The sequence below is a fragment of the Clarias gariepinus genome, chromosome 4 (genome assembly GCF_024256425.1).
Source record: "Clarias gariepinus isolate MV-2021 ecotype Netherlands chromosome 4, CGAR_prim_01v2, whole genome shotgun sequence".
NCBI lineage: Eukaryota > Metazoa > Chordata > Actinopteri > Siluriformes > Clariidae > Clarias > Clarias gariepinus.
The window spans coordinates 10,413,000-10,440,627 of NC_071103.1; the positions used below are offsets into that span (position 1 = coordinate 10,413,000).

The 27,628-nt window shown below is 39.4% G+C and overlaps 1 protein-coding gene across 1 annotated transcript in view; it reads right to left on the bottom strand.

The window, feature by feature from the left end:
- Positions 1–3,447: 3,447 nt before the first annotated feature.
- chrnb2 (cholinergic receptor, nicotinic, beta 2) overlaps positions 3,448–27,628 on the bottom strand; it is a 29,479-nt gene continuing 5,298 nt past the window's right edge. The window contains exons 2-6 of the mRNA XM_053495215.1: positions 17,047–17,192; positions 10,160–10,204; positions 8,128–8,237; positions 6,641–7,688; positions 3,448–3,703 (exon numbers count right to left, since the gene is read on the bottom strand). Coding sequence (XP_053351190.1) covers positions 3,554–3,703; positions 6,641–7,688; positions 8,128–8,237; positions 10,160–10,204; positions 17,047–17,192 — 1,499 coding nt within the window. The 3' untranslated portion in view covers positions 3,448–3,553. The remainder of the gene's footprint in view (positions 3,704–6,640; positions 7,689–8,127; positions 8,238–10,159; positions 10,205–17,046; positions 17,193–27,628) is intronic.

The following is a 27,628-nucleotide window of genomic DNA, read 5'->3' on the forward strand; positions in this document are numbered from 1 at the left end:
GCGTTTCATATATATATATATATATATATATATATATATATATATATATATATATATATTTGCACTGAAGCTAACAAATGACCACTGAATGTTAAAAAGGAGAAATTTGGAAGATGTGGATAAAAGATCTCTATCTATAGCAATCTACGCACACCAATATCATCAATGTATAATTCTATATAAATTGGGCCACAGAACACATTTGTTATGGTCATATCGAAGTAAAATATGAGGGAATGAAATCCATTGTTGAATATGTGTATATTGTCACATCTTTTTTCTTTTTATTAAAATCCTTTTTTGCTTCTGTTCACTGTAGAACTACATTATCTTCAATATATTGATAAAGACCACGTTTTAAAAAGCATGATTATACACTGTGATTTTTGTCCTGTGTGAGAAACTTAGGGATGACAAAGCAAGATTTTGTTTCTAACTGGTGGAAGCTACAGCTAATATCTTACTTGTTGGACTGAGTATCACAGGATAATAGGCAAATGGAAACCTCTTGTTCCAAAAATGTACAAGGCCTTGAATGTCCACTGAGTGCTGAGTACAAAAAAATGGTCAATCCCAAATAAATTACACTAAGCCATAAAATTATACATAATGAGGGGCTAACCGCTAGCTGTCTTCTACTGTATGCATCACTTTAGCTAACCAGCTAACTGGAATTGTTGTGGTACTAATAAATGCTTGATAAAGCCCAATAGATTTTTGCTAGCTAACTAGCTATCATGTTTAACCAAAATTGCATTAGGAGTTGTAAAAACCACATTTCCATGTACAGTATGATATGTAATTTGTCACGGAGATAAGCATAGCTTTTCCAGGTATATTGAAAACAAGGAACTTGGTTAGAGACATTACTATGCAAAGACAGTTCTTAAGTTCTAAAGTTGTAAACTTAGTCAAACTACACTAGTAGTCAAAAGTATTTGGCCAAACCTGCAATGATGTTGTATCCAAATACATGTACTTCAATATGGAGTTGGACCCACTTTTGCAGCTATAAACAGCTTCAACTCTTCTTGAAAGGCTGTCCATAAGATTTTGCAGTGTTTCTGTGGGAATTCAGGCTCATTCATTCTGTAGAGCAATTATGAGATCTGATGTTGGACAAAAAGGCCTATGCTAATCGCAATGTTCGCTCCAGTTCATCCCAAAGATGCTTGATGGGGTTGAGGTCATGGTCTTGTGTGGGCTAGTCAAGTTCTTCCATATGGAACATTTACATTTAGGCATTTGGCAGACGCTCTTATCCAGAGCGACTTACATTTTTATCTCATTATACATCTGAGCAGGGAGGGTTAAGGGCCTTGCTCAAGGGCCCAACAGTGGCAACTTGGTGGTTGTGGGGTTTGAACCTGGGATCTTTCGAACCGTAGTCCAATGCCTTAACCACTGAGCTACCCCTGACCACTGAAACTCATTGAACTAGGTCTTCATAGTGCTTGCTTTGTGCACTGGGGCACAGTCATGTTGGAATTGAAAAAGGCCTTCCCCATACTGTTGGAAATAAGATTGACCTGCGGATAAGGGGCCTGATTGAAACACCTGAATACAATAATTAACTCTTTTGGCCAAATACTTTTGTCCATTCAGTGTAGCAAGACATTAGTCAAAGTCGTTGAAATACCTACTACAAAAATATCATCTGTTATGGATCAACACATACATTAATAGAGTTATGCAACTGAAATCCTACACACTGGCCTGAGCAGCTGTTTTACAGCTTCTTTTGTATGCAGGAATCACAAAGTCTTTTATATACTCTAATAATATAAGAAATTTATGAAGCTTTTAAGTAGACACGCTTATTCATAAATCAAACACATTAAAAGTACTGAACCTCTAGCGTTTATTTAACAAGTTAAGATAAAGTGATGGGTCAGGCAGAGAAATAAACTTGTGAGGGAGAGAGAGTGTGTTTGAGTGTGTGTGTATGTTGGATAAAAGTGTGTTTAAAGTGTGCATAAAGGTGCATTGTTATTTGCCAGCATAACACATCTTTCGGCAAGTATTTTTTTGTTAATGAAGATAAAATAGAAAATATAATACAACTCATTTCATCCTGTAGTCATTTTAAGGTTATTTTAGTTGGGCTGGAAACATGGTATCCGTTAGGTGATGTTAAAAAAAAAAAAAAAAAAATATATATATATATATATATATGTAGGAAGATGCGAGGACAGTAATGAATCACGTGAATGGTAGGCAGGAACAAAACGGTGGATTTGTTCTGAAAATATAGTCAGATATGTATTTTTAAATAATAATAATAATAATAATAATAATAATAATAATTATCTATAAGAAAGACCAAGCTTAGAAAATATTAAATATCATTACAGGTTATTACTGTGAGAAAAGCGATCTCATCGAGAGACTTGCAATGACCGAACCCTAATTGTACTTCACAGGCAAGTGAAATCTTAAAATTCATACTGTATATATCGTGTTTAAGATACAGAGTATAACAATACTAAGATATCTCTCTAATGTAATTGTAAAGGCAGGGAATCAAATAGAGGGGGAAGATCAAAGCAACGAGATAAATACAATTAAATGAAGAGGATGGCAACGGTGCAGACGAGGTTATGGTACAAACATAGTGTATTGTGGAGTGTATTGTTACCTACCACCGCAAAACATTTATAATATAATGCATGTGCTTCACTATTCATTCATAGCAAGTGGCGCACCACACATTACAGCTGCACAAGGAATCAAAATCTGTAAAAGGTGAAAATAGTGGAGAGAAGGAAAAGGAATAGAGGAAAATAAATATATATATATTTTTTAACCTATTTCAGTCTTTTTTCTTATCTGTACTGTAGATGTCCTCCTCTTGGTGCGGTGTTCATTATCCTGGACTCATTTCTCAGGTCAATTCAGCACCCATTCATTTTTCTTTCTCGCCACAACTTTATATCTGGAGTATACACAGCTCAATCTGCTCGTCATTCGACGCTAAGCGCTTCTCCACCCGTCATTGTGTATTGTCATGAGTGCTACACCTTAAAACACATTCTGGCTATGTTTAATACAATAGTACACTATTGCCTCAATGCCTGAAATAACCATTCACTTGTGTTCTCGCACAGAAACAATAGCACTTAGACCCATCTGCACGACCCATCTCATTAGCAGTCACTAATGTCTCAAGGAAGCCGTACACTCGCTAGCTGTCACGCGGTGGAGCTCGTGGGTGAAGGTGGCTCAATCTAGCAGGCTGCTTGCAGAGAATAACATTGGTTTCGCTGGCAGAATGAAGTGTGCTCTCTCTCCCTGATTGGCTTGCTTAGTACTCAAAAAAGAGGAGGGAGGGTATTAGATGAGAGGTGCTTCGCAATTTTTGTAAAAAAAAAAAAAAAAAAAGAAAAATTGCTGTGTGGTTATTGATTGTGTTTAGATATTCCAAAAAAGGGTCTCGATATAAGGATTACAGCTGAAGAGCAGTCTAAAGTCAAACACAAATCCATCTGAGCTCCCCTCGGAGCCCTCCCTCCTCTCTCCTCACTCCATCCTGTGACGTGTGGTGTCTGATCTGTCAGCCAGGCGTGTTCATGAAAGTCTTGGATGAGTTCTGAAAGAGAGGCTGCAGGAACATGCCCACTGTGCCGAAGACGCACACAAAGACGAAGATCCAGAGAAAGAGGCGATCGATGACCATGGCAACATATTTCCAGTCCTCGCTCACCTGTGAACAAGATAGCAAGAGCAGAGTGATTAGAGGAGGTATGGGTTTGGAATACATGGAAAACATGGTCTAATGGAAAGTAAAAAATGTAATGAAACACACAGTAAGGAGGGGAGAATCACTGGAGGACAAAATGAAAAAATGAAAGGTGAGAGTCAGGGATGTGTTAAAGAGGTAAAATAAAATGAAATGAGGAAGAGAGTAGGGTGCCTGAATAAATATTGATTGGGGAATGTGTTAGAGTGAGACAGAGACAAACAGAAGGAAAAAGGAACAAGAGAGAGAGAGAGATCAGGGTCAGGGCAAGGATTACAATGTGCAGAGGCACTTCATACCACCACACAACACTCTGATGAGGTACGTAACACACAGTCCTTGTACTCTGATACACACAGACGGAAAAAAAATCTGTGCTGCTTTCCACTATGACATTTTTTAAAAATAAATTTATAAATAAAAAAAAAAAAAACATAAGGCGCAACAGAGAGAAAACTTGGATCAGTAGTACTATACAATAAAATATGCAGTACAATAAATGGTGTTCATGTATGCTTGAGGAGATTTGTAAAGTAATTTAAATGCCTATTTTAAATTAATCTATTAATTTTAGCTTTTTTTTTTATCATTCTTGCGCGTACATCTGGGAACCATTCAAAACTTGTACAGAGTGAGCCATATCATTAAAATCACCTGTCTAATATTGTACTATGGTGCCAAAACAGCTCTGACCCATCAAGTCATGGACTCCACAAGACCTCCGAAGGTGTGTTGCTGTATCTCGTATCAACTTGTTAGTAGCAGATCCTTTAAGCCTCCTGGTTGCAAGGTGAGGCTCCTATAGATTAAACTTGTTTGTATAGCACTTGCATAATCAGATCGAGATCTGAAGAATATGGAGTCAATGTCTTGGACTCTTTTTTTTGCTGTAAGAGGGCACTGCCATTAGCAAATACATTTGCAATAAATGGGTGTAACCTGGTCTACAACAATCAGGTGTGATAAAGTAATATTCATAGGAATACAAAATATGAAAATGTTTCCCAGCCCAACACTGGCCAGAGTATAACACTGCCTCTGTCAGCTTGACATCCTGCATCCTGATGGCATCTGGTCCCCAGGTAAGGGATGCACATGCACCCGGCCATCAATTGTTGCCGGTTCACCGATTGCCCTTCCTTGGACTATTTTTGGTACTTACTAACAACTGCCTATTGGGAACACCCAAGAACAACAGACATTTTAGAGATGCACTGACCCAGTTGAGTAGCCATCACAATTTGGCCTTACATTTGCTTGCATTCCAGTGTACTGTCTCTGCCGTATACACCGATCGGCAAAAACATACAAAACATTAATATTAAAACCTTCTGGAGTTCAAGAATTCTGGGGGTGTGTTGTCTGGCCTGGCGTTTTTTTTTTTTTTTTATTAATTTGTGGGATTGGACCGGACAGGCTGGCCTTTAATCCCTGCAGGCGTGGGTAGGCATTGGGTGCACATGATCCGTTCACCAGTTTATTGGTGTGTAGTTGGTGATCAGTGTTGTTCAGTTAACCGGTCAGTGATCATAACTTTATGGCTGATCAGTGTATGTTGAAATGACAATAAAACCACTTGACTTGACTTTCTTGCTTTCCCTGCCTTCAGCACAGCAACTTTAAGAAGTGACTGTTTACTTAGTGTTTAACATATCCAACCCTGTGACAGGTGGCACTGTAACAAAAGAATCATTTTTGCTTGCTTTATGTATAAGTGGTTTTTGTATAAGTGGCTGATTGGTGTATATTATTGAACATTTGAAAATTATATTACTTAATCCTAGAAGGAAGCTGATCTCTTTTTACAGTATGAGATCTATAGAGCTGCACCATATAGATAAAAGATCATACTGTATTGCCATTACTATACAGCCTACTACTACAATATGCAACCAAATTGCAATGAATGTTTTAGTAGTTATTAACATACATAATGTATGTAAATGTAAAAAAAATAAATGAATAAATATATACATTTATAAAGGACTACAATTATAAATGTATAAAGAATTACTGTTATAAAACACTAAACTTATACATTTATATAGGACTAGTATCATAAAGGACTACAGTCATAATTTTATAAAGGACTACCATTATAAAAAACTAAATTTATAAATTTATAAAGGACGACTATTAAATGTGTAGATATAAAATGTGTTGACTGTAATGACTTGCTTCTTTTGCACATAACCCTGTTATGGGGAAGTTGCCAATAGATTAAAAAAAATATATAATATGATAAAGGTTGTCTAAATTTGCACTACGATAACTTTTTATTTTTGTGAAAAAGTTTAAATAGTGACAAGAAAGTGAGAGTTAAATTAGCCTAACTGCCCTGTCATTTAGTGTACTTGTCCGAAATCTATACAGTAAGAGTCAGGTTTGTTTTTACTGGTATTGCAGTCATCTCTTTCTCTAATGGAGGCTTCTTCCAATGGAAGTTACTATGACAGGAATAAGGTAGATGGACCATGCATTTTCTACCAGAGCACTTTGGAAGGTCAGAAAACACTGACACTCATCTTTACAATGATCTTATAGATCAAAAGGAGAGACGTTTACTCTTCCTCTGCATTAAAGTACTACATACAAATAGTGTTCTATTCAGCAATACAGCAGCAGTACGTTATTACTCCAGATATACCAGAGAGATGTACAGTGGGTCCCCAATTACAGGAGGTGTAGCTCTTTCATAGTGAAGTTTCTATAACAGAACAATCTCACAAGTTATAAAATACATATACATATCCCCCCCTAATAGGCTTTAGATGGTGGTTCCCTCAAGCAACTATGTGCAAAGCAACACAAGAAGAATCAATTAGTTTGAATCAATTAGTGACAATAGAAATAACAAAGAAAAGCAAAATTTTCCAATGATATGAAACGATCATGACTCACACTGCGATCATCATCTTCACACTTCATGTGGTTGGCTATGAAGCGCACTCCCTCAACAGCTTCGTCAAAGCCTGGGCACGCCTGGCTCAAAAGACCCTGAGAAAGAGCAGCAGAAGACTGCTGCTTTGCCCGTGGCACGGCTGAGGTGCCCTCTCTGCCCTCGCGCCCTCCATCCCTCAGACCATTCAATCCTTCCACGGAATCTCCGCCACCGTCTCCTGCATCTCCTCCGAACTGCTTGACTGAGGCCCGATTGACGTAACATGTGCATGCTTCACCACTCTCCTGACCAGGCACGGCAAGTTTCTCATTGGCACGACGCCGTTGCCTTAGCTTCTGGCGCTCGCTGCTGTTCCTGGGCTGTCGCATAAAGAGTAGGGCAGGAAGTTTATCAAGGAAGACAACCCTAACCCATGGTGGCATGGTGTGGGTAGTGGGGGAACGATGGTGCACGTTGAGCACACACACACTGGTGACAATTGAGAATGTGACAAGTACCATGGTGAACATGAGGTACTTGCCTACAAGTGGCACATCCAGAGATGTAGGTGGAACAATCTTGGAGATTAGCAGCAGAAAGACAGTGAGTGCTAACAGCACGGATATACACAGCGTCATCTTCTCACCGCAGTCCGATGGCAGGTAGAACACCAGGATAGCCAGTGATGTGATCAGCACACATGGGATTATCAGATTGATTGTGTAGAAGAGTGGCTTGCGGCGGATGATGAAATCATACGTGATGGCCACATAGGCTGGGTCTGACGGGTTCTCGTTGCGACGCCCAGGCAGCGCAATGATGTCCCACTCACCACTTGGCGTGAAGTCATCCATGCTGGCCACATCGGACCGCAACACCAAGTCTACCTCTGTGCGGTCATACGTCCATGAACGAAAACTTAAAGTGCAATTCTGCTGGTCAAATGGGAAGTGTTTCACCTCGATCTTGCAGGCACTCTTGTAGATTGCTGGTGGAAGCCAGAAAACACTGCCGTCATATGAAACTACAGCGTTGGAATAGAAGGACACTTCATACATCCCATCAGCACTGGAAGAGAACAAGGACAGAAAATACAGAACCGGAATGAAGATTTAAATGCAGTATGTGCTAAACTTGGGTCAGTGTTAAGGAATTCGGTAATATAACATTATTCAGTTATGCCATGCAAGAACATGCATTGAAGTCACACAAATACACTCTGTCTAGGTATAGCAAAAAAAAACAAAAAAACATGATACCTTGTATGTCAAATTATACACGTCTAATTACATTGTAGGATGAATTGTGAACTGTAAAACCTGGCTCTAAATTATGAGCATTTCAATTTATTTGGATGTGCATTTGTGTTAGAGTAGATCATACCGAGAGTGTTGATTTGGATGTGAAAATAAGAAAGTGTAAACTGGTTAATAGTGACTTAATGTAAATTGTAAGTATTTACACATACTACGTAGATGACTAAGGTGCAGAAGGACCAGACACTTACTTGTTGTAAAGGACGACATCTGGCAGCCAGATGTGCTTGGAGGGAAGGCGGACCTTCTTCATACCGTCAAACTTATCTGGGTCCCATGTGAGGCGGTAATCCTGCCACTCCTGGGCCAAAACAATTAAAATCCACCATCATTCACTTAAATTCAAATAAGTGACAGATACGTTTAGAAAATAATGCTCGGAAAGCCTTTATACAATTTAAAATAAGAATTAGTCATCTGCTCATGGACCGAGTTACAGTAAATGTCTAATGCTGTACCGTGGAAAACATCCTGACACTTTACACTACATCCAAATGCCATACATCAGATGCTTGGGCCCTGGCAGGAAGGTCATTAAGTGATAGTGAATAGCACTCAACATATCACTGATACCCTAGTAAGCCTCCCATGAGAATCTTTATCCCAAACCTTACCTACAGAGGGTGGGAGGCATTATCAAGGCATTATTATCTCTCACCCCAACAATGGACTGTTCACTCCTATCCCATCTGGGACCAAGCTATGGAAGAGCTTCTGAACCTTAGCTGTTAAACCTCTCAGAATAAGTTGGAACCTCCTTCCCCAAAACTCCAACCATTCAATGCAGCACTGACTAACCGTATGCAGTTTTGCACCTAAGTCATGGTTCTACTATTTGTGTCGTTGGATTGCACTGGATTAATTTTGACATATATACCACTTAAATGCCTTTATATGCCATTTGAAGCCATTGGAACTGCTTGCCAGTTTGTACTTGACTATTCTACCTCACTTGTCTTTTTCTTTCACTACATTACTCGATGCTACTGTGCTAGCTGCACTTCTTACACGTAGACATGGTCAAGATGAGCTGCTTAAGTTCAAACCGAGTATCAAAATTGGGAAGAAAGGTGATCTAGATGACTTTGAAAGATCATTTAAATGATAATGGTTATTGGTACCAGTTGGGTTAGTCTGAATAAAACCATGAATCCATCTTTTATTCAGGGAGGTTATGGTAGGATAAAGGGGTATTTTTGTGACCCACCTTTGCCCTCTCAGTACCAGTTGAATATTGTTTAAATGCCACAGCCTGCCTGAGCCTTTTTGCCGACTATGTCCATCCCTCTATGTCCAGCAGGATCACGTGCCATAACACAAAGCTAAAGTCATGTTAAAGTGGTTTCTTGATAGTCACCAGATCTCAATCCATTAGAGCACCTTGGAGATGTGGTAGAATGGGAGATTTGCATCATAATTGTGCAGCCTCTGTGATGCCATCATGTCAATATGGACCGGAATCTCTAAGGAACGGTTCCAGCACATTGTTGGATCTCTACCATAAATAATTAACGCGCTTGTGAAGGCAAAATGGGGACCAACCTATTGTAGTACCAACAAAGTGTACCTTATGAAGTAGCGTGTAGTAGGAGTGTAATCGAATTAGCCGGTAGTGCGATATAATCTAATCTCAGTATTACCAGTATTGCTTATCTTACACAGTGATGATGGAAATTCATTAATTAGAAAGCTGGAGAAATGACATGCTACTACAACCTTTGACAGATCCCCTAAATGAGAACATTTGAAGCCATAAAAACTTAAAAGCTGTCATCTTTACACCAACATATGGACAGATTGGAGGGACTAATGAACGTCTAGCAATAATGATGGTCATTTAGCATACATCCTGCTTGGCACTGATTAGAAAAGAGCCATTAAAATAATTACATTCTAGCTTTCACACCCACACACCGAGCTGACCATCATAACCATGAAAGCAGTGTAGCAGTGATTTATTGACAGCAGGCAACACTCCTGCCAAGCCAGATGTTTCACCATGAAGGAAATGATCCAACAGTTCAGCTCAGAGTATTATGTATGCGTCTGGATAAATGGTGTGAGCAAATAGCTGGCATTGGCCTCCACAGCTCAGGTGCTACTGACCCTCAGTTAATTTATGTATGCATGTGTCTTGATGTCTAAGTGTGTATGTTTGTGAACAGGAAGAATGAAGTGTGGTAGAGGTGTAGGAAAGGGATGCGTTTGTAAGCAGGGACTGACCTGAGTGAGCCAGACGTTAGTGGTCATGATCTGCTCTCTCTCGTGCTGTTAACACACAGACATGTAAAAAATCATACAGGTGAATCATATACGGTACTGTAAGCTTGTCATTAAAACAGCAATACAATCAAAACGTCAATCCACAGAATTAAAAGAAACACATTACCTATTTATAAAGTGTAATATGACGATACTAAAAAATACATGAAAACAACATAGGATAAAACATGAAAAAAAAATCCATTATATTATTGACCATGTTGTAGTTTGAAGCCTAAAATCAGTAGGGCAACGTTCTGAAATATCAATTCATTCACTCAGGGCTAACCAAACCCCTAGAGATGCATTTCAGAGCCTTAGCGTTAATCCTGCAGCCGAGGTAACACACCTGGTGATTTGCAATGCACTAAAGGCACAGAGCATGCAACAATCAATGCGATTAGCAGACAATTTTCAGAGAATGTTACAGTAAAAGTGCCAATGAGAATCTAAGCCAGGTCAGTGGTAGCGTTCTGTTACACACTGGTGTGATTGTAGAACCTTTATTATGATAACACAATACAATTCACAATTTATTTAATAGATTGTTAATTAGTTATTGACAGTGAAGGCCTCGAATACAATGCATTTCATTAACTGAACATACACTCATCAAATACTTTACTGGGAACAAATGCACATTCATCCAACCTTTCAATTACAGTCAAACCTCGGTATACAAAGCCTAAAGAATTTTTGCTTCTAGAACTAAAATTTTGCAAGGAATTTGCCCTCGGCATGCAAAGCATTTTGGCGTACGAGCGACCGGACCGACCTGTGCCAAACCAAAGTCGCAAAATATGTAAACTCGCTATTCAGGTAAAGCGAGTTTACATATTTTTTAGTTATTTTTATTTTGTTTTTCAGCAAGAATAAAATGGAGCCACTTACAGTTTCGTTTTTAAAGCATCCGGTGCCAAGAGTCATAAAAGGTTAAGTGTGGTTTAAGGTTTATTTATTTCATATTTTACTTCATTTACATGTTTTTTCTAGATGATAAATAGATAAAGTAGGTTATTAATCGCAAAAGGAAATTGTATCGTTACAGCAGCCAGTTCACGTAATATCCAACATAAGAACACTGTTAACAATTTACAGTAAGGTGCACTAATGAGGTAGAAAAATGCTATCCAATAATATACGAATATGAAAATACTGCTTCTATGGAATTTAACTGTACATAAGGTGCATCAGCAAGTAGTAATGGAGAGAATAAACCAGCAAGTTATTACCAGCAAACACTGATAAAATAAGAATAGAGGATGATTTTTTTATATGATTTTTATATGCAAAAATATGATTATAATATAGAAAACTGAATGTGTTGTTGGTCATTCGGCTGTTCCCGGCAAGGGGTCCCCACAGAGGGTCATCCAGTCCGCACGTACGAGCTTCCCACAGGTTTTTTACATGGGATGCCCCTTCTGACGCAATCCTCCTATTTTACCGGCCGGGGTTAGAGGACGGGCTGGGAATTCAACCCGGACCTTCCGCATGGCAGCGAAACACCTATTGAACCACTAGTGCACCAGTGTTGGAAATCTAATATTGTTAATAGTTTTTGGTGGCTGGGTGCCAAGCTGAAATGATGTTCTGTTCACTGAGTTATAAAGAATATTCTTTTTATTTTAAGATTATTTGAGCTACTCTGTACTTTTTAGAACCTCGAACCAAGTCCATTATTCTCAGACACGTCTTATGACCAGTGTACTTCCACACACATAACTATCCCTCACTCAGTGTTTATTTGTCACACCATTCTGTGAAAACTGTAGAGACTGCTGTGTGTCATATTTTTTGAGAGATCAGCAGTTTATGACATATTTAATCCAATTCTTCCGGTAACAACATTTATGCCAAGATCAAAGTCAAAGAGATCACTCCAAACCTTTCTTCTAATGTTTCAAGTACATCTTAATTGAACCTTTTGACCTTTATCCGCATGATTTTTTTTTTTACATTTCACTGATTGGCTCATTAGAAATCTGCCTAATTGTGCAGGTGTACGGGTGCTTCTAATAAAGTGGCAGGTAATGCAGATGCAGTAGTCGTCCAAGCATTTAAAAATGGATCAGTTTGGGCAGGTTTGAGATACCCTACATTCCCACATGACAACTGTCTGTTCAATTCACACCATGTGTTCTGCATGTGTTACTGGTATGACTGTAGAAAAATATTCAGTTGGGTCAGTTCACATGGCTCATTCTACTTGCTGGTTGGTTTGGGACTGGTATCTTTAAGTGACACTGATAGAAATCCATAACTGTTCCATCAACCTTTTTTCAGACTATTTTCAACTATTCCAAATTATCCAATATGGGCAATTTGGGAATGCCCAAGTTTAATCTGCCTGTCTTTGGATTGTGGGAGGAACCTGGAGCACCCAGAGGAAACCTACCAAGCACAGGGAGAACATGCAAACTCCATGCACACAGAGATGGAAATTAAACCTAGCCGGTAACAGGACCCGAGCCTTGGAGGTGCCACTATGCCAACTAATCTGATTCTATAAAGTTGTTTACAGAACTTTTTAATTAATTCATAAATCTCATCAGCTCCATAAAGACGACTTTTTTGTCTAAATTTAATTAAAAGTTCTTTTTTAAATACTAGGTACCATGCTTGTTATAAAATAAGTGGATGACTATAGATTCATTTCTGCAAGAAAACAACAGTGTGATTTATTTTGTTTATAGCGACTATAAAAAATGTAATCCAGGTCTTAAGCTTAGAAAGCAGCAACACTACCCACGGGAAACATATGTACTGCTCTATTTGTGGACATACAGTACTGGAAAAGCTGATGTATGCCATGCTGAACAATTGCTCTTTTCCTCCCATTCATTTTAATGGGAGGAAATGAAATAAAAATACATAATTGATTGTGAAGATGTACACAAGAGCAGCACATAGGATCACAATAAACACAACAAAATTTGAGTGATGTCGTTCGGTCAAAAGGGCTAGAACAAGTACCTGTGCAATCATGTCAGCTGAAATCGTTCAAGCCTGCTTTGTTTTCATTTTGATCATTATGGCTTACAAACCATGAAAATTACAATCAAGTGTCTAAAAATATTGGAATATCATTTTGAGCTTTGAAATTACTATTTATATGATATAAAATCCCATGTACATCTGATCTAGTTCAGTCCGTGCAGCCACAATCATGGGGAAGGCTGTTGAATTGACAGTTATCCAGAAGACAATCCTCACATCCTCCACAAAGAGAGTAAACCACAGAAGATCATCTTAGAAAGAGCTGGCTGTTTTCAGTGTCTGATATCGAAGCATATTCATGGAAAGTTGACTCAAAGAGAAAAGTGTGGTAGGAAAAATTCCACAAGCAATAGGGATGACTGCAGCCTCGTGAGAGCTTCAAAGTGAGTGAAGTAAGGCTGGAGTTAGTGAATCAAGATACATCATGCACAGATGTCTTTGAAAATGGGCTACAACTGTTCTTGGTATCAAGCCACTCCTGAACCAGATACAATGTCAGTAGCATCTTACCTGGGCTAAGGTCCTCTTTTCATTTCATTCGGATATCAATGTCCCAGAGTCTGGAGAAAGACGGGAGAGGCACAGAATCCAAGTTGCTTGAAGTCCAGTGTGATGTTTCCATGGTTGGTGATGATTTTCAGTGCTGTGTCATCATAGTGTTGGTCCACTGTGTTTTATGGAGTTGACAGTTTGACAGAAGTTTGACAGTTCTTTGTTGCAAATCTGTTTTTGATCTTAGGAAATATTTAAATATTTTGAGATACTAGATTTTTGATTTTCATGAGATTCACTGAACATCACTTGACATGTTATGAATCCAGAATATACTATATGAGTGTTTTACTTTTTTAAATAAATTTTTTAAATAAAAAGAACAGTGGTGGCTCAAACGGTTTAGGATCCAGATTGCTGAGCAGTCTGCTGGCGGATCCATTCCCAGTACCACCAAGCTCCCACTGTTGGGCCCTTGAGCAAAGGCTGTCGCTGCTCCAGGAGTGCTGTATTATGACCGACCCTGCACTCTGACGATAGCCTCTTAACAAAAAGCTTGTGGGATATGCAATGAAAAGAATGTCACTGTGCTGTAAAGCATATGTGACACATAAAGGCTCCTGTCATCACATATGCTGATGGTGCTGGTTTTCTGTTGTCCATTTCTTCATGTCTAATTTTACTGTTTATTCCCAGGCAGCCAGTTTAAGTCGGTTAAAGGAACATTTTAAGCATAAAAATACTTATCATAAAAAAGACCAAAAGCACAGATACAAACAGCCTTCAACTGGTGAACAAGACAGGAAAACAGTATCTGATTGGAAAACAAGCCAGGTACAGAACCTCTGATCACAGATGCAATGCAACAACAATAATTGTCTCAAAATAGGAACACGGATAACAATGTCAGATTTATTTTCACTTGCCCACTCTGACAGTTACATGAGGCATTACACTTGTTCTGGGCATTAATGTTGACCATTTTTTATGCTTAAAATGAGCATGGGTTGCTGGGACTGAATTGACCAGAGGGCATGGGCAAATCCTGACATGATTGCAATGAGCTCCTTGGCCATGAAAAGATTCCGGCTGAGGCAAATGCATTTTCTAATTTCTTTTGGGACTGTGTATGATTGTGAACAGATGAGGCCTATAAGAAGTCTGACGATAGTTACTAACGTCAGACATCTGGGTCACATGGTAGTATTTATAATAATGTGGGACTAAAGGATTCAGGGTTTTCATGGAGACCAGTATAGACTGAAACTTGACAATTATGTTTACCTGTAAATTCTCATTAACAAAACATGCTTGGTATGAGCATTATTTTAATACGTTTAATATATTAGTAGTTCTGTAACCTTATTTTCCCCCCCAAAACAAATAATGCAGACCAAACCATAAGTTGTAGAGGCATTAAAATGTGCTCCACGGAAAGTACTGTACTCCCTTTCAACACTCAGACAAGTATGATGGGCCCAAGTGGCCTGACGGTGTCACTGTAGCACAACACAAAAATTTTTTATCCCATCTCTAAAAAACCCAGAGAACCCTATTCGAGGTTCCAAACTGCCTACAGTGTGTGTATGTCTGTGTGAAAGTTTTACCACGGTTGTTAAAATGGGACAAAAATACAATGGTCACCATTGGCCTCCATGATCCCTAGTTGGACTACAGAGGTTCCTAGATTCCATTGATTGTTGTTTTCCTTGGAATATGTTTTTCTTTATTTAATTAGTTATGATAGATTAGACACTATAATAGTGTATAATTTACACTATTAACTGCTTTCCCATGAAGGTCAATAATATCAAGAGTTTCTGCATTATTTAACAGTAACTCTCAGTAGCACCACAGCCTGACAGACTTAACAGTGGATCTATTATGCAAAATTCAAACAGAACTTCATTGAACAGAACACTTATAGTTATTGGTTAGTTAAGCTACAGAAGCCATTTAAATCATTGCTGATCATTCTAAACATCAGTGCGGTTGCGCGTAATTCCAATTGTCTTCTGTTGATTTATGATGGCTTACAAAAAACCTTTAGATAGGTAAATACATTAACATGCAATGGGTCATTATATCAATTATATCAAACACAGTGGAACCTTGGATTATGAGCATAATTTGTTCCAGAACTGGGCTCATATTTCTTATTTTCGATAGGAAATAATGGAAACTCAAATTATTCGTTCCAAAGCCCCCTCCAAAAAAAAAAAATACATAAAAATAATTCATACAAAAAATGTTTTTATACAAAATATAAATAAATATAAAAATGAACCAAATTAACCTGAAGTTAACCTTTAAAAAAAAAAAGCAAAAAATAAATCCCGACTGTTAAGTGTTTCCGTTTGTGTGCGCAGGCACTGTGTATATATATATGTGTGTGTGTGTGTGTGTGTGTGTGTGTGTGTGTGTGTGTGTGTGAATCTAAAGTAAGCTCCCCTTCTCGTCTTACACAGCTACCCTTCCTCCACTCTTTTCACACACATGCCCGCACACAACGAAAATGCTGTTTTATCAGAAAAATAAACAAGAAATCTCTCTAATGACACTCAATTAAGCGACACACTAACGGAATCACTGCTGTAGAGTAAAAATAAAACAATTTAACCTGCCCTTTACCTTTGAAAAGAATCACGACAGAGCAGTGTTTCCATTAGAGGAACAAAGTGTGTTTGTGTGTGTGTGTGTGTGTGTGTGTGTGTGTGTGTGTGTGTGTGTGTGTGTGTAAAGGCGAGAGGAAAAAGTGTGTGCATGTGAATGGACACCCAATGGCGCACGCGCACACCATAATGGCATGTTAATACAGAGAAAGAGAAAATAGATCTTTTACCTCTCTAATAAGACTTTCTTTTGCTTTACACGCGCGCACACAGGTGTGTTATAACAAACAGTACACACGTGCTGTACACATGCGCGTACAAACACAAAGTAAAATATGTTTTATGCACATGCACGTGGCCACAGTGTTATGGTAAACAGTACACTCGTGCACGGATGTTGATTGTACCATTAAGAGACGCACACTAAGACCCAGTGGGGGAGATGATTACCCACAATTCTGCAGCGCAAGAGAGAGAAAAAACATTGGCTCAGTTGTGATCACATGACGCTCAGCGTCAAAACAAGAAGCGCATGTGTGATACATGATACTCAGTACTCGTGAACCAAGACTTGCTCATTTTTCAAATCAACATTTATTAAAAATCTTTGCTCGTCTTGCGGAACACTCGCAAACCGCGTAACTCGCAATCCGAGGTTCCACTTCATCACTACTTAAAGTAATGCATATTATGTAGAAATGTTTCACGCATGTTTGGTCATATAAGAAAGAACGTTGTACTCACCACGCTGATAAGCTGCGCCAGTGAGACCATCAGCTGCACAGTCACCAACTCCGAGCCATTCGTTGCTGGCCGAATCAATTTGTTGTAATGAGCAGGATTTAGGAGATGCTCGACGAGCCGCTCCTCTGTGTCAGCTCCTTGGCTACCTAAATGGAAACACCAACCTGTTATCAAGCTGAGTAACAGTTAACAGTAAAAGAATTAGCAAACATTAAGGTGCAAAAATTGTCATTAATTGCAACAAGTAAACAATACAGTATATTTTTGGAAAGAGATGTTTATTAATAACATATTGTCAACATACACACCGACTACTTCATTAGATAAAAATAAAGGTAAACTAAAGATTAACACAAAACAAAAGGTGAACTGGTAATTAACACAAATATCTAATCTGTCAATCGGTGGCCAGTAGACAGTATGTACACTCATTTTAAAAGAGAGTAAATGTGATGTAAGTGACTTTGAATTTGCGATGGTTGTTGGTGCCAGATTGGCTGGTCTGAGTATTTCTGAAACTGCTGATCTACTGGTATTTACCCAAACAGCGATCTCTAGGGTTTACAGAGGTCTGAAAAACTGAAAATCTCCTTTGAACAACAGATGTCGGGTGAAAATGCCTCGTTGATTCCAGAGGTCAGAGGAGAATAGCCAGACTGGTTCAAGCTTATAGAAATGCAACAGTTACTCAAATAACATCTCATTAAACTGAGGTATGCAGAAGAGCATCCCTGAATGCACAACACGTCAAACCCTAACGCAGATGAGGTGCCACATCGGGTGCCACTCCTGTCAACTAAAAACAAGAAACTAGGACAACAGTCATGCATGGGCTCACCAAAATTGGACACTAGAAGATTGAAAAAATGTTGCTTGGTCTTAAGTCTTGATTTTGGTGGGTTTTCAGATGTCAGAATGTGGTGGAAACAAAAAAGCATGAATCTATCCTGCCTTGTATCAACAGTTCAGGCTGGTCATGAAGTAATGGTGTAGGGGATATTTTCTTGGCACGTGTTGGGCCTTTTACCATCGATTAAATGCCACAGCCTACCTGAGTATTGCTGCTGCCCATTTCCATCACTGTATGACCACAGAATAATGTGCCATTGCACGAGCTAAAATCCTCTCAAAATGGATTCTTAAACATTACGCGCAAACAGCTTCCACAATCACCAGAACTTAATCTAATAGAGCCTTTGCGATGTGGTGAAACGGGAGATTCGCATCATGATATTTCTGCAGTAATTGTGTGATTCATGTCTTTATGTCAATGAGGACTAAAACCTCTAATGGATATTTCCAGCACCTTTTTGAATTTAAACCATGAAGAACAAAGGCAGTCCTGAAGGCAAAAGTGTGTACAACTCAGTCCTTGCACCTATCTTCTTCTTTGTCTTTCGGCTGTTCCCTTTCAGGGGTCGCCGCAGCGAATCATCTGCCTCCATCTAACTCTACCCTCTGCATCCTCTTCTCTCACACCAACTAACTTCATGTTCTCTCTCACTGCATCCATAAATCTCCTCTTTGGTCTTCCTCTAGACCTCCTGCCTGGCAGTTTTAACCTTAGCATCCTTCTACCGATATATTCACAATCTCTCCTCTGAACATGCCCAAACCACCTCAATCTGGCCTCTCTGACTTTATCTCCAAAACATCTAACGTGGGTTGTCCCTCTGATAAACTCATTCTTAATCTTATCCATCCTTATCACTCCCAAAGAAAACCTCAACATCTTCAGCTCTGCTACCTCCAACTCTGCCTCCTGTCTTTTCTTTAGCGCCCCCGTCTCTAAGCTGTAGAGCATTGCTGGTCTCACCACTGTCCTGTACACCTTTCCTTTCATTCTCGCTGATACTCTTTTATCGCACAACACACCTGACACTTTTCTTCACCCATTCCAACCTGCCTGTACCCGCCTCTTCACCTCCTTTCCACACTCTCCGTTGCTCTGGACCGTTGACCCCAAGTACTTAAAATCCTGCACCTTCTTTACCTCTGCTCCCTGTAGCCTCACCGATCCTCCTGGGTCCCTCTCATTTACACACATGTATTCCGTCTTGCTGCGGCTAACCTTCATTCCTCTGCTTTCCAGAGCATACCTCCACCTCTCCAAATTTTCCTCCACCTGTTCCCTGCTCTCGCTACAGAGCACAATGTCATCTGCAAACATCATAGTCCATGGGGACTCCTGTCTTACCTCATCTGTCATCCTGTCCATCACCAGAGCAAACAAAAAGGGGCTTAGAGCCGATCCTTGATGCAGACCCACCTCCACCTTAAACTCTTCTGTCACACCTACAGCACATCTTACCACTGTCTTACAGCTCTCATACATGTCCTGCACCACTCTTACATACTTCTCTCCCACTCCAGACTTCCTCATACAATACCACAGCTCCTCTCTTGGCACCCTGTCATTCGCTTTCTCTAAATCTAAAAAGACACAATGCAACTCCCTGTTAACTTCTCTGTACTTCTCCGCCAACATCCTCAAAGCAAATACTGCATCTGATGTACTCTTTCTAGGCATAAAACCATATTGCTGCTCACAAATGCTCACCTCTGCCCTTAACCTAGCTTTCACTACTCTTTCCCACAGCTTCATTGTCTGGCTCATTAGCTTTATACCTAATATGGCTAACAAATCTATATTTGATTTCCTTATGAAAAATATCCAAACTCAGGCAATGCACAATTTACTTACACGTTAATAGATAATCAGCATACTGTACCGTACACAAAAAGCATAATTTATTTGAACACTAGAATTACAATTTATATTTTTACAATTACTTAGACAATCGCTTTGTCATTTGGATTAAAAGAAGCCATTCTTTTCACCCATTTTACACTGTAAGACTCAGTCACTAACTCTTACTGGCAGGCTGCACAAAATGTAGTGTATGAGATCCACAACTCAAAATACAAATCTAACTTGTAAGAACAAGCGAACAATGTTGTGATATTTTCATTCCCCAATATATCTAATCGATATGTTTCTCACTCTCTCGCTCACTCATCTTCTATACCGCTTTATCCTGTATTCAGGGTCGTGGGAGCCTATCCCAGGAGACTTAGGGAACGAGGCAGGGTACACCCTGGAGAGGGTGCCAATCCATCGCAGGGCACACACACATACACTCACACACTCATTCACACACTACGGGCAATCTGGAAACGCCACTCAACCTAACTTGCATATTTTTGGACTTGTGGGAGGAAACCGGAGTACCCGGAGAAAACCCACCAAGCACGGGGAGAACACGCAAACTCCATGCACACAAAGACGGGAATTGAGTCGAACCCGGTCCCTGAAGGTGCAAGGCGACAGTGCTAGTCACTACACCACCGTGCAGCCTATCGATAAAAGCTGGCAGTTTAGATCTCTCACTATCTTTATCTTTTCTTCCAACTGAAAGCCACCCTTTCATCAAGGCAGTACGAAGCATATGGTCCAGTCCAAAAGGCATCCGCTGGGACACTCACATATAGGGCTAATTCATGCTCAGAGTCAATATAAAGTATGTATCCTAGCTCTTTCATTTCTCTCCTTGGCCATCAATGGCGTCTCCCTTTTCCTCCTCTCTCCTCTCTCTCTCTCTGTTCAGCAGGCAGGAGTGATGGCTTTACACAGCAGATCAATGAAGAGCCTAATCATGCACCATAAACTAGCATCTCTCACTGTCATGCTCTGCATCTCTACTCTCAGCTTCCTCACTAACCCTTACAGCATCTCCTCTGTTCTGGCCTTAGACAGCTGAGATGTTCAGTTTGCACAGAATACCCAATTATCACACATCATTTGCCACATTTTGATTTGTCAGACTCATGAAGAAATTTTGTATGGAGCTTTTATAACATATCATGGTTCTAGAGGTAGAATACATCCTCCTACAGTCATTCATTCATATGGGATGTATTTGTATACTCTAGAATGACAGCTTTCCTTCACCGGAATAAAAGGGGACAAACATGTTCCAGCAGGACAATGCCCATGTGCACTAAGTAAGCTTGAGTGGCTTCCTGACCTCAACATCTCCAAACACCTTTGGGATGAACTGAAAAGCTGACTGCACTCCAGCTCTCTTCACCCGACATCAGTGCTGGACCTCACTAGTGCTCTGGTGGCTGAATGGGCAAATCCTTAAAGCCACGCGCCAGAACCTAGCAGAAATCCTTCCTGGAATATGGAAGGTTATTATTGAAGCAATACAGTGACTACATCAGGAAGGGGAGACAGCGTTTAAAAAGCACATAGGGATTCATTAACCAGGTGTACAAAACTGACCAAGTATGTACAACGTTGTGCAAAATCGGAGACACCCCTAATTTCTTCATATACTTCGCTTCCAAACAGCTGGACTTTCTTGTAATTTTAATGTTGTCCTGATGAATAGCTTACTGAAGGTCTTTTTCGACTCTCATTGTAAGGGCCATATTTCATTCTTGTGATTTGTTGTTATGTTTATCTTATTTCAGTTTATTAGTTAAGCATTAAGCATTAAGTATCATACATATAATTTGTATTGTGACATCATTTCATGGGTTGTTCTGTGATATCATCCCACAGTTATGCAGTTCCATGTCTATCACGCACGTTAGTTGTTAGTTGTTGTTAAGACACGGAAGAATACAGAAAGGTGTGGAGCACACAAGCTTTTGACCGTGAGACAGTAAGCTAAAAGGAATACAGTAAATTAAGTTGTTGTAACTGTAATCTATCGAAGCTACTGAACACAGCAAGCGACTTGTCGTGACTACAGTGGATTAATGCAAGAAACTGTAACAACCGTTGTTTTTGATGTTGAAAATAAACAAGAGACAAAGAAATCAACGAAACGTCTGATGTCGTCAGTGACACTGTGTAACTAAAGACACGCGTCAGAACTTGTGAATAATATGCACCTACACTCATTTATGGCAGGCTTTGGCCTCTTATTTTTAGGCCAGTCCCTGTACCTGACCAGTTTGATTTAGTATACTGGCGGTGGTAGGAGTAGCTCAGTGGTTAAGGCATTGGACTACGGTTCGGAAGATCCCAGGTTCAAACCCCACAACCACCAAGTTGCCACTGTTGGGCCCTTGAGCAATGCCCTTAACCCTCAACTGCTCAGATGTGTAATGAGATAAAAAATGTAAGTCGCTCTGGATAAGAGCGTCTGCCAAATGCCTATATGTAAATGTAAATGGTGGAGAATACTTGAATAATTATTTTAAATTTTCGAGTGGTTGGAACAAAATGAGAGAGGAAATGAGGTTGCTGTTGAGGTTGTTACACAAATAACCGATTTCAAAATGATATCTTTGGGCACTTTCTATTTTTATGCAAAACCGAGAATCTAACAACTGCTCTGTCATGTAACATGTTGCTTTCTTCACAGACATGCAATTATTCTTATTTAATGTTATTTATCTATTCATTTTTAAGGTACGTTTGGAAATCGTGAATGGTTTTGAACATAATAATGCAGACTTAATAAACACATATTACAAAATTTGTAGTGCAGATATTATAGTGTCTCATATACTGTACACTGCAGTATACTGGCAGGAGGATTCACTCACCCATCCAAATCATTGAATTCAGGTATTCCAATCACTTCCATTCTTACAGGTGTTTAAAATCAAGCACCTAGGCATGCAGGCCGCTTCTACAAACCTTAGAGAGAATGGGTTTCTCTAAGGAGCTCAGTGAATTCCACCATGGTACAGTGATAGGATGCCACCTATGCACTAAATACAGTCGTGAAATTTCCTGGCTCCTAAATATTCCACAGTCAACTGTTTTTAACAAACAGTCAACGGTCTTATAACAAAGTGGAAGCAATTGGGAACGACAGGAACTCAGCAGCTACGAAGTGGTAGGCCACATAAAATTACAGAGTATCAAAGAAGGGTCGGAGGATGCTGAGACGCATAATGCACAGAGGTCACCAATTTTCTGCAGAGTCAATAGCTACAGACCTCCAAACTTTATGTGGCCTTCAGATTCGATCAAGAACAGTATATAGAGACCTTCATGAAATGGTTTCCCATGGCCGAGCAGCTGCATCCAAGCCTTACAATCCCCAAGTGCATAAAGATGGTCCATAAAGACATGCATGAGGAAAGATTAATCTAACGGTCAAATGGTTGTTCCTGTAACTCACAGTGGAAAACTGAACGCTGAGTTATTATTAAATCAGCGAGTAGAAGGCCGCTTCTTAAGAATTGATCAGAAAACAAAAGGCCCAAAAGGTCTGAACCACAGAGTTCATCATGTTACTGCATTGCTTTGTCTTGCCTCAGCAAAGACATAACTAGCTTATTACTATTGAATAGAGTATACAGTAGTATAATCAGGAAATCTGAAACGGGTATAAATCAACATTAGGCTTTCCTGGAACAGATAAAAAGGTCACATAAAAATGTTTCCAAATAAAGCATGCCTCATGATGTATGTTTTAAGATTTACGACCTCCAATACTCACTGGGCCAGTCAGTGAGTCCAGGATTACATTGCTCCCTAGCACAACTGCATTTGGTTTGTCAACTAGAAACCCAAAAACAGTCCAAGAGAAACATACTAACCAAAACTATGACATCTATCAAACATTTGTTGTCTATATCATTCATTAGGTCTGATGTAGTTGCGTTAATGTAAAATTATTTTGAAAGAAGGGTAAAGTAAATCGTTGAATGTTAACCAGGCCTTGAAAGCTTTACGATTTATTCATAGAATTAGAATTCAGGTGTTGTTTCAGACGGAAATTCCATTAGTGAATTAATGGACACTGGCTTATGCCTGGGACAATTAGCAGAACCCCATTAATGCTGTAATGTACGGTGGGCAAACACTCAAAAGCAGTGCTACACTAACCTGATAGCTCATACATCACATCTGGGAATGTGGCTTCATCCACATTCCGTATATACATACACTGCCTGTCCAAAAAAAGCCGCACACTCAAAGATTTCATTCAGTCACCTTCAGCTTTGATTACAGCACACAATGTGGTGGCCAGTCCATGTGTGACAGTGACCCCAGAACCACTCTTTCACAGTTTAAGTACTGAAAATATCAGGGAAGGAAAACTCCATTGATGTTTGAACCTGGTCATTCAGTATATTCAGGTCGTCAGCTGGACTCATTTTGTTGCCACATAACACTGATGAGTCTAGATCTGGCCAACTGAAGCAACCCCAGATCACTTTCCTTCTTACCCTGATGCACCCATTACACTGGAATAGGATCAATTAAAACTCATCCGATCACATGACCTTTTCCATTCCTCCAAAGTCTAATCTTTATGCTCCTTAGCACATTCAGGCCTTTTTTTTATTACAGCAGTCTCACTAACAACTACACTACTGTTTAGTCCTGTAGAGTTCTTATCACATTGTCTACTGCACATATGGAAATGCTTTTACTTTCACTATTAAACATAGCTATGGTTTTTACTTTTGATTTTTTTTTTTTACCATGCAGTTTCACCAAGTGATCTCCATTCATTACTTCATAAAACTGACGATTCAGCACTATCCTTCCAGGTTCAGATAAAATTTTGAATGGTTCTAAACACGTTTTCAGTAATGTCAAATTACTGAGATCCAACCTGGGATATGCAAGGAAAGAATTTCACTGTGCATTAATGAAGTCTTAACTTAATGCATTAGCCATTAACAGAGCTGTAAAGCTTTTAAAACTTAAAATAAGAGAACCTACAGTAGATATCCAGAAATATGTGGACACCCAACCTGCACAGATTTAGATTTCAGATTCCAGATTAATCCTCAATTTACCTCAACCTCTACTATTCTGCGAAGGCTTTCCATTAGGTTTAGAAACATGTGGGAACTATTTAGCAACAAGAGCATTTGAGTGATTTGAGATCTACAGTATATGTTCAAGAATGCCAGGCACACAGTAAATTTCAGTTCATCACAAAGGTGTTGGTTGTGGCTGAGGTCAGGGCTTTGTGCAGGCCATTCGGTTTCTTTCACTTCAACATTAGTTGAGCTCTCTTTATGCACAGGGGCAATGTCATGTTCAAACAGGTTTGGTCTCCTTAGTTTTTTTTTCCTTAGAGAGAAATTGTAAGGCCACAGAAACATTATACAAAGACATGTTACACAACTGTGTGAAGAACATTATTTTGCATTGGTTTGCATTATTTTGTGAATTCATTTAACATCTCATTTCATTAAACAAGCTCGTAGGAGAAAAAAAAAGTGAGCACTCACTGTTTTTTCCTTTCTCATTAAAAGTACAATTCAGTAGTAGAATGTCCTTAATTTTCTCATTCAGTTAGCACGGATCCTAGTTAACGTATTTTGTGTACTGCTAATTTGTCAGCTTTTCCCTCTATCCTGATAGTCTAAAACAGTAGGAAGATGTTCAGCTACTAATATTTCCCCCTTTGATTTATAGAAAGATGCATGTAATTTATTGATAGCTATCGGGACAGTTTAACTGAATCGTTCTTAAAAATTTGATGACAGCAAATTTAAGGCATGGTCACCGAACACTTTTGACATCTCCGTTCTTTCTTTCCTCTCTAAAATGATTTCCTCTCTTTAAATGCACTATAAAAGGTTTTAGATCGATAGCACTTTGGACATGATTTATTTTTGTGGCGCACTCACTTTCTTCTGAGCCTGGGTCTGTCTGACCACATATGCTCAGACTATACATGTTATAGGAAAAAAAGTGAGAAGATATGGGATGTGTTGGAATTGGGAGGGGAAAATACATAGGTTGTGTGTGCTTGTTTGGGCTTCTCTCAGCAGGCTTGTCAAATCCAATCTTTATGCTCCCTAGTACAGTAATTTCCGGACTATAACCCGCACCTGGCTATAAGCCGCACCTAGTACATCTTTTAAAGGAAAAACCATTTAGTACATACATAAACCGCACCTGACTATAAGCCGCATGTGCCCACATTGAAACATGGGATATTTACAAAGAAAGACGGTACACAAAAAGAGTTTTCAATGTTTTAATAACATAACATAACTTAGCTTCTCTTCTTTTTTCGACTTTTTACATTGCTCCCGTTCTTCCCGCTGCCGTTTCCAGCGTCTCACCATCGACTCATCTATGCGAAATTTACGTGCTGCAGCTCTGTTTCCTTCTTTATTGGCCAGCTCGATTACTTTTAACTTGAAAGCTGCGTCATATGCTTTTCTTTTTGCATTTTCCATGATGAGGGTAGGCTTATGCTAATTTTATTCATGTACAAAGCGCGCGAAGTTACCGTACGTTAAATTTCTTCTTCTATGGTGTTTATTAGCGGTTGTGACTTGCGTCTTCCTCGACATCACATGTCTCAGTCTTACCTTTTCCGCTCGAGCGCCCCTGGCGGCGGTTAGAAAAAATGCATACATTAGCCGCATCTCTGCATAAGCCGCAGGGTTGAAATTGTGTAACAAAAGTCGCAGCTTATAGTCCGGAAAGTACGGTAAGTTAAAGCCTTTTTTAAAATTAGTTTCATTAACAAGTGGTTTTCTTCTGGCCCACAGCTGGTTAGTTCTAATCCTGTTACTAAGGATGCCTTGCATCCATTGGCTAGGTTTGGGGCTAGGTTTGGGAACATGCCTACTTACCTTAGTGACCACAAATTAGCAAATTTAGCTTTAGCTTAGCTAAAATGCTTAGGGAGCTACATAGTGTCCTGCGTCAACTAATACATTTCTTGGGGCAAGTTAAAACTACAAAAATTTCAGTTATCTGGTTAGCTAAAGTGAAGCATAGCAATTTCCCCTTAATATAACTTTTGACGGTTCTTGTACCAGACTGTAACATTGCGGTTTCGCGGGGTTGACTCGTGTTTGAAACCAGCCCCCAGTGGATGTTCGAAAAACCGCACGTCTCAGCACTTTTCCGTCGGCTTCATTTTTCAGAACTGAAGGTTGCATCTTGGCCGTCAAACTGTCACTGCCGTATTGAGGACTAAATACTTTTATGTTATTTAGAGTTCTAATCAACTACAGTCCACTACGTATGCTGTAGTGCATCTAGATCAAGTGTCAATGCAGTGAGTCTTCCCAACCCTGCTTAGCTGGTTGGTTTTCAGCAAACCCAGCAAATCTTTTCAAATATAGTGACAGCAACAAAAAAACCCTGTAACTACTGTAAGGCGCTACGCTACTACCACCAATAAAACTGGAATATCACTTACATAATCAAATAATTTTGTGAATATTGTAAGGAAATTAATTTGGTATATCTGTCTAGTAAACAAAAGCTCAGTAAACCATCTTCATATGGTTCCCATTCTGACATTAAGGTTAGATTAATGTGTTTGTGTGCACAATAAAAGGCTCATTCTGGTGAAGAACAAATTTAAATGAGAAAGCTAGCATCAAAGGCCCCCTCCACCCTGATCAAATTCCTCTCTGACATTCTAGACTGAGCTTTAAATGCCAACCACAGCATTAAATGAAATGCATTCATTTAATCATCATCATCATCATCATGAGTCATGTTATTGCCATCAATGTACTGTAACACCATTCCAATGCCAGCACTTGAAATAGTGTCTTAGTGCTGTATATTAAAGCAGAACAGACTTAATTTCTTTTTCTGTTAATTTATCCCAGC